The sequence below is a fragment of the Arachis ipaensis genome, chromosome B07, assembly GCF_000816755.2.
Source record: "Arachis ipaensis cultivar K30076 chromosome B07, Araip1.1, whole genome shotgun sequence".
In the NCBI taxonomy this organism is placed as follows: Eukaryota; Viridiplantae; Streptophyta; class Magnoliopsida; order Fabales; family Fabaceae; genus Arachis; species Arachis ipaensis.
This window is the reverse complement of record NC_029791.2, coordinates 5713233-5721508: the sequence shown is the minus strand read 5'-3', so window position 1 is coordinate 5721508 and position 8276 is coordinate 5713233. Positions and strand designations below refer to the sequence as shown.

The following is an 8276-nucleotide window of genomic DNA, read 5'->3' as shown; positions in this document are numbered from 1 at the left end:
TCATAGCATTGCTCCTAACATATTGTTCATAAAGAAAAGAATAAAATATAGCTTAATATTAAAGTATACTTTAGAACCTTTTCTTTTTCCTCTTGCACAGAAGAAAACCCCTTAAACTAAAACAATCTTGCAAGAAAAAGAAGAACTGAATTCGAAGAAAACATATTTTCACCGGTGTCTACAAAAGTGACATAACCACATATTTATTTTCATTCTCAAACTAAAATTCCTAATCTTAGAACAAAAGCAGAAAGAAAAAATAATAAAAAAGAAGAGAGAAACCAAATCAAGGGCGAAAATGTCTATGAATTCATCAATTGATTGGAATTGGGATGGAAAAAACTTGAAACAAGGAAATGCACGGCTAGAATACCAAGAATTTGAACCATCCTTTGATTGGATTTGGGATGATGAAAAAGGAATAAGTGACACACTTGCTGTTTTTCTTCCAGGTTCAAATTCTTTTGTTTTATATTATTATATATATATGCCCTTAATTTCTTGTTATTAATTTCATATTATATACAACACAATGTTTTAGATTTCTTCCTTGATTGGATTGCAATGGGAAAAAAAACATTGTAAAATATTAGCCTCTCAATATACTTAAGCACTTAAATATAATTATAAATTAGTTAAGTTATTTACTTTTTGGCTGACCACCTCTTAGTTCCATATACTTTTCCATACTCAATTATGCAGTTGATTGTTCATGTTTTTAACCAATTAAATGTTCCCTAGTGTTGATTGCATATATATATTGCCAAAAAAAAAAAACTGCTTCCGTCTTTATTTACTTATTGGTTTGCATTGTTGATATTGAAGGATTCAAAAAGGAGCAATCGAGGGTGGAAATAACCTCAAATGGTCTGCTAAGATTGAGTGGTGAAAGAAAGATCGGTGAAGTCATTAAAATTCGTAGGTTTGAGAAAGAGCTTGCAATTCCTTCAGATACTGACACTAAATCCATCAACACCAAGTTTTTAAATGACATCCTTTATGTCAAGCTTCCCAGAGTTATCACTACTTCCGTCAAACCATCACAACAACCGCCGCCAACACCGAACCCTCAGCAACAAATAATACACTTTGAATATAAAGTTCCTGATTATGAGTATGTGATGAAGGAAAGAGTAATGGACAAGGAACCACTACAAATTAAGCCAATAATCTTGCGTGTAAAACCTGCACCTACAACAGAAACAGGGCCTCAGCAACAACCACAGTCGAAGCCTGAGGCGCCGGCGACTGCGCCAAACCCTACACCTGCACCTCCAGCAGTAGCAGGGCCTCAGCAACAACCACAACCACAGTTACAATCGAAGCCTGAGGCACCAATTGCTCCTTATCAAGATCAAGAAAAACAAAGAGTAATGGATGAGGAGGCGCCTGCACCTGCGTCTGCATCGGCACCAATACAGGCACAAGCGCCCCCTCTACCATCATTGAAGAAGGAGAAGGAGAAGGAGAAGGGACAAAAAGAAGAAGAAAAAACTAATAATAATAATAATGCAAGAAAAGTTGGCAACAATGAGAGAAGGCAAGAAGCAACAATGCCGTCTAGGGTTATGGAAATGAAGGGAGTAACTGGAGAAGTTATTGGTGAAAGGCTAAGTACGGTTTCAGAGAAATCACAGGAGCATGGAAATGGTGTTTATCGTTCGGTTGAAGATTTGAAGAAGCATAAGACAAGGACGAATTTGGGTGTAATCTTTCTAGTGATGTTACTTGTGCTCTACGTTAACAATGTTATCAACTCATATTTTGGTGGAGAAAGGCCATAAATAAACCAAGAGTTATTAGTTATTATTAAGGTGGAAACTCAGGTACAGTCGACTTCACATGAAGTTGATACTGAGAGCTGTTAGATGATTTGACTGATTTGACTAAATTTTTATCTAACGGCTCTCAGGTATCAACTTCATGTGAAGTCGACTTCACCTGAGTTTTCACCTATTATTATTAATTTTGATGGGCTGATAAAATAGTTTTACATGTGTATAACGTCATATTAATAAAAATAACTATTTTTTATATTAACTGTGTGAATAATCATTCAAAAAAATAAATGTAATTATACGACTATATAAAATATTTTATAGAATTAGTATATCAAAATTAAACTCAAAATTTGTGTCAATAGGTATGCCTACGTAAATTAGATGCATGTCTTATGTAATATAAAGGAGTAAAAGGGGTTGGAATAAATCAGATAAGTTGTTAAATATTGATTCGGGCGAAAATTTCTATCATTTCTTTTTTAGTACATACATACAATATATGGTTTGATTTATATGTTTGTCTTTTTTATTTCTTTATTTAATTTCTGTGCTCTCTCTAGGTTAAATATTTTTGTAATCCTTTTCAACCATTATATATATATGGACATATTTATTTTGAGTTTAAATATTGCATTTTTTATTTTTTTTAGAGGATATTTTTAGGATACCACAATAAAATGTAAAAAATAATTATCTAATATAAAAAATCAGTCTCCAAATATTTAAAAAATGTATATTTTAGTTTCTAAAAAAATTAATATACAGATTAATTTTTAATATTTTTTCCGTCAAATATAACAGTTTTTCGTCTATTTTTTTACATGATTTGTTAACGAAAAATGCTGTGTTGAAAGGTAAACTCGCATATGTGGCAATTAAGTATTTTCACGTGTGCGAAAAAGAAAAAACAATCTCTGACCTGTAATCACAAAACGACATCATATGGTGTCTTCTCATATTGAAGGTCTTGTTCTTCATCATTAAGGGTTATGTTAAAATCCATGGGATATCGCCACCAACATCAACGGCAGCGTCACTGCCAAACTCACAATTGTCAGTGAAAAATCAAACAGTCACAGCGAAGAGGAGGATTGCTCCAATTTCAACAACGGCGTGGACGAACACACGGCGGAACAAGTGGATGAAGAATAGGAGGAAGAAGCAGAAGCAGAAGAAGACGATGACAATGGCAAAGACAATGAAGGGAAATAAATTGGATCTGCTTCTCGGCAACTTTCGAGAATCCCTTTCACCAATCTCAGCTAGGTCGATGCTGGCCTCACCCTTGCCCAAACCCTTCAGGAATAGGTTTTCCTCTTTCTCTTATTTTTAATTCGTTTTGTTTGATTCTCGCGACGAAGACGACGTTGATTTTGCTTTTAACGTGATGATTTTGCCTGTGACGATTCTCCTCAAGCGCGCGACGACAATGTTCACTTCGGGTTGGATCAGGCATTATTAATTCAATCAAAAAATGATGAAAAATGAATTGAAAGAGTGAAGGAGGAAGAGGGAAAGATTATTGAGAGAGGAAGGAGGAGAGAAAAGAAAAGGGTGGCAGTGACACGACTGGGGACGGAGGCGACAAAAGACAGAACATGAAATAGCAAATGAGTTGTTGTTGAGTGACAGAGGAGGGCAACAGAGGAGATGTTTCTTTTTTGTGCGATGAAAGAGTTGCAATGATAACGATGGCAGATATAAAATTTCACAATAGAAAGGGTGGATGGTGAGGGGGAGTGAGGCGATGGCGGTGATCGGGTCTAATTGTGGAAGAAAAATGAGAGGAAAGGAAGAAAAAGAGGGAAGAATAGAAAACGGAGGAAAGAATGTAGAAATAGTGGCGATAGTCTAGTGGCTAGTAAGTTATGCCAGGGACTGTTTTATATTTCTCTCACACACGAATATTTAAGTGTTATATGTGTAAGTTTATCTGTTAACTCAATATTTTTTGTTAGTGAGTTATGCTAAAAAATATACATAATACTATTATCTCTGCAAAAAAAAAAGTTAAAAATTGATTTATATATTAATTTATTTTAAAGACTATAATATTTGCTTTTAAAATCTTTTAGAACTAATTTGAATAATCACTCAAATGTAAAATAGCAAACTTAAACTAATAACATTATTGTATATAGCTCGTAGGTTAAACATAGATGTTAGGGTTAAATACGATTTTGATCTCTATAGTATAGGCAGAACACTTTTTTCGTCCTTAACCTTTTTTTTCATACAAAATCATTCCTAAAGTTCAACGTAATTTTAAAATCGTCTTTTGAACCAAAATACCCTTCTCTTCTTCATCGCATCATCTCTTTTTCTTCTTCATCAGAAGCAAAAACAGCACCCAGCCCTTTCCCTCCTACCTGGCTCTCCCTCCTCCCTCTCCTTCACCGTCGAAACCCTCTGCAAAGTAAAAAAATGCCCAGACTTCCCACAATTGAAGCACGTGCTCTTTCCACCGTTTCCACCAGCACCGAACCACCTTTTCTATTACAATCCCTGGCCAAGTGACCAACCTCACCACAGCTATAGCAATCACCGCTATTACCGCCACTTCCGCTGCAGTCCCTAGCCATGTGCCCAAACTCACTGCCACCGCCGCCACCGCCTCCACTGCAATCCCTCACCATGTGGCCGAACTCGCTGCACTTAAAGTAGCCCCAGCCGTTTGCTCCTCTTCCGCCGCAACTGTAGCATGTACCGCTGCCGCCACTACCGCCATTGCCAGCACAGCTGCAATCTCTAGCAAGATGACCGAAATCATCATCACACTGGTAACAGGCTCTTCTGCCTCCAACACCAGCACTAGTGCTGTATCTGTTATCGTTACGCACCTAGACTTTTCCCTCTCTTTTTTTTCTCTCTCTTTTTTGTTAATGTTTGTTTTGACGATGATGATGATTTTCTTGTTTCTTGTTAGCGATGATAATTTTAGTGATGAATTATTGTTTTGATTTTGATTTATTTGATGTTATTGTTGAAGGTTGTTTTTTGGTATAAATAGTGATGGAGTGATAGTTGGTAGATTTTTAAATTTATTTTTAATATATTTTATATTTTAATATATATTTTATATAAATATAGTAACTAATTTTTAGTGCATAGATAATACGATGAAATTCAAAGTAAAGAAAGTTGGGTTCTCTATCATGGAAGAGCCATTTAAAAATCAAGATGATGAGTTATAACTTCTAACTATTTCTTTCTGAAATGCAATTTATTTTAGGATTTTATTAGGTAAATAATAATTTTTGTGAATAATTAATTTTAAAATTAGTTCAATAAAATAAAAACAAATTACATTCTTAAATTATCTATCTAAATCTTAATATTAAGATAATTATCTGCACATCTAATAAATTAAATATCTAATATATTTATTATTCATGTTATTTAATATTTTTATTATGAGGAGTATTAGAGGACCAGCAACTTTTGGTATTTATAGTCATCAAATAGTTATTAATGATGATTTCAATAGTGTGAGATTAGTGTGAGATTTTATCCAATGACTCATTTTTCTTTATTGATTACATGCTGGCCAGAATTTGAAAAAGTTGCTGGCTCCCTATACTTTTCCTTTTTATTTTGTTTTATTCTTAGAGTTACTGTTAATTAATTCATCTCCACCGCCCAAAAGAGAAAAGAAACTATAAAAAGCCAAAATCCTTATCTTTGTCCCATAAAAGATTTGCATTGAGGAATAATAGAAAACAAAGCTAAGCAATTTTATTTCAGAGGTTTTAGCATCGCCAATACAAAAAGTCACGCAAGGATTGTACGAAAAGAAAGTAATAATAATTGGAAAAAAAAATGGATCAGAGGAATCTACATTATATCCATTTATTCATGGGTATATAAGCAACAATTCTTAGAGTTTTCATTTCATTCTCCAACATAAGAGATATTAATAACACAATTACATAACAATCTAATAGCAAAAATTATTATAAAAAAATAAAAGATGGCACAATCATCAGCAGCACCTAACCGTGTTTATCAAGATTTTGAACCATTTTATGAATGGAATGAAGATCAAGCAATTGCTACCCTCACTGTAATGCTGCCAGGTAATTAATAACTTTTCTTTTAATTTTGTCCCCAATCCATTATCAGTATTATTATATTTTTTAATTACAATTTTTTTTTTTACCCAATATTTGCATGCAACCTACCCATAAACTTTAACATCTCCATTTAATATCATGCAAGGGTCCATTGAACTTTATAAATATATTTCTTTAATTTGGGGATATATATATATATAATTAAGATCTTTCTCTATTATATACATATGTATGTTACATTTCTGCTTTTTCATTTATACTTTCAATATATATGTGTGTAGGATTTAGAAGAGAGCAATTGAAAGTTCAAGTGACTTCAAAGCCTGTCCTAAGGATTAATGGTGAAAGAGAAGTCACTCAGAATGTATGGCGACGTTTTGCAAAAGAATTCAACATCCCTTCATATTGTGACACCAATGAGGTCACTGCCAAGTTTGAGCGTGGCATGCTCAATGTCAAGTTTCCCAAGATTCAAGGTTCCCCTCCTAAGCCACAAGAACAAGCAAACGCAATTACAAGCGCTCCAGAAGAGTCTAGGGCAAAGCTTGAGCCGTCTCAGTCTCAGTCTCAGCCTCAGCCAACTCAGGAGGCTCGACTTGAGCCTCCTATGATAACAAAACAAGAAGATGATCAGCAAAAGTTATCAAAGAATGAGAATGAGTTTGAGACTAAACCTAAGTTCAGGTCTCAGAAGTCCGAGCCTGAACTTAGGGCATCAACTCGAGAGGCAGATCAACAAAATTTATCGAAAAGCGAAAAAGAGTCAATTATTAAAGAAGAGAAAGAGAAGAGCAAAAAATCAACACCATCTAATAATAACCAAGTGGTTGGTGATGATGATGGTGACAAGAAAGTGAAGTTTAAAGGCTTGTCAAACAAAGAAGAAAGTTCATTATTAGCACCAAGAGTAAATGAGAAAGAAGGTGCTAAGATGGTTCAAAGGTTGAAAACAAGGGTGTTAGATTTCACCCTTAGTTTGAGATCATCAAGTGATGATGATAGAAACAAAGATGTTGACCAATGTTTGGTCAAAGGAATAATTAAGAAGCCTAAGATATTGATGAACATAATTGTGGCCATTTTATTGGTTATGGTAGTTGGAATTTATGTCAAAAACGCATTCAGGTCATCATCATCATCATCATCTCAGGGAGAAGCTAATTTCCATCAGGAATTTTAATCCACATGTAAAATGCATATTATGCTTTTGTAGTAAAAGCATAATAAGTTATAAAGGGGTGTATTAAGATCAATTTTAAAGAATAATTGGCATCATGGCATGTGCTTGTTCATGCATTTGTGAAAGCATAATCTCAATATAAAGAAGTAAAAAAGAAGAGTTTTTATTTAAGATTATTGCAGACAACACTGTATTTGGGCTAATGAATAATTATTTATTTCACATCCATTGTGATATTGCTCTTGATTTTATTTGTAGTATAGTTATTTCTACTTTTTTTAATATATATTTCTTTTTAACATATACAATTGTTTTATGACTAAATAAGACAAATAAATAAACAAATAAAGAGAAAACATTATCGGAAGTTAAAAGGGATCGGATGCTTAACTCATTCCACCTTTTAAATAAAAGAATATATATATATATACAAAGGTGTAGTGAAATTTCAGAAGATTGACTTTTATATTAGACTACTACATGTTTGATGAAATTACTTTTGGATTATTTATGATGACCGAGTCTTGTGATGTTAAAAGCTTAGTCCAAGATCTAATTAAGAAATTTTTTTTGGTTTTTCTTTTCTCATACACATACCATGATTATTTATTTGGACAATGAAATATCAGCTGTTTAATTAGGAAAAATAAAATAAAATAATTTCTTCAACAAAGACACAAAAATAAAATAATTTCTTCAACAAAGACACAAAGGTATTATTTTCGAGTGGACATACCATCCATATATGTGATAGGGGATGGATAATAATTTTGAATAAAATTGTATATGAAATGGCACAAATTCAGTTAACATATTAATTACCGTGTATAGAGATATAAATTGACCTCATAGTGTCTCAAAAAATGCGAACCAGGTTCATAATTATGCTCAAAACTCATATATAATTATCTTCATATAAATTGAAGGTGATAATAAAAAATTGTTAGATGACAATTTAATTAAATTTATTAAATTATTTAATAATTTTTAACTATTAATTTTACGTAAAAATAATTACACTTGAATTTTCACCCATAATTATACTCTTTGCAATTATAATGAAACTCGTGCCCAGATATAGTTAAATCAAATCCACACTTATAATCAAATAATAGAGTCATACTTAATATAGGTACGTATTGTATGTATATGTATAAATATAATACGTATTTTTTGTATTGATAATAGATTCACAGATATTTTTTTGTATTCATGAAATACTTTTAATAATTTAATATGAAA

The 8276-nt window shown here is 32.7% G+C and overlaps 3 protein-coding genes across 3 annotated transcripts; 2 read left to right on the top strand and 1 right to left on the bottom strand.

Moving 5' to 3' along the window:
* LOC110264820 (putative uncharacterized protein DDB_G0294196) lies at nt 162-1891 on the top strand. Its single transcript, XM_021107135.1, has 2 exons — nt 162-452; nt 826-1891. The coding sequence occupies exons 1-2, from the start codon at nt 299-301 to the stop codon at nt 1782-1784; spliced, it is 1113 nt and encodes a 370-aa protein (XP_020962794.1). The 5' UTR covers nt 162-298; the 3' UTR covers nt 1785-1891.
* Nucleotides 4175-4938, bottom strand: LOC110264965 (cold shock domain-containing protein 3-like). Its single transcript, XM_021107655.1, has 3 exons — nt 4900-4938; nt 4384-4621; nt 4175-4341 (listed from the first exon to the last, which is right to left on the bottom strand). The coding sequence occupies exons 1-3, from the start codon at nt 4936-4938 to the stop codon at nt 4175-4177; spliced, it is 444 nt and encodes a 147-aa protein (XP_020963314.1).
* LOC107608168 (inactive protein RESTRICTED TEV MOVEMENT 2-like) lies at nt 5655-7205 on the top strand. Its single transcript, XM_016310045.2, has 2 exons — nt 5655-5857; nt 6136-7205. Exons 1-2 carry the CDS (start codon nt 5752-5754, stop codon nt 7032-7034), a joined length of 1005 nt encoding a protein of 334 aa, XP_016165531.1. The 5' UTR covers nt 5655-5751; the 3' UTR covers nt 7035-7205.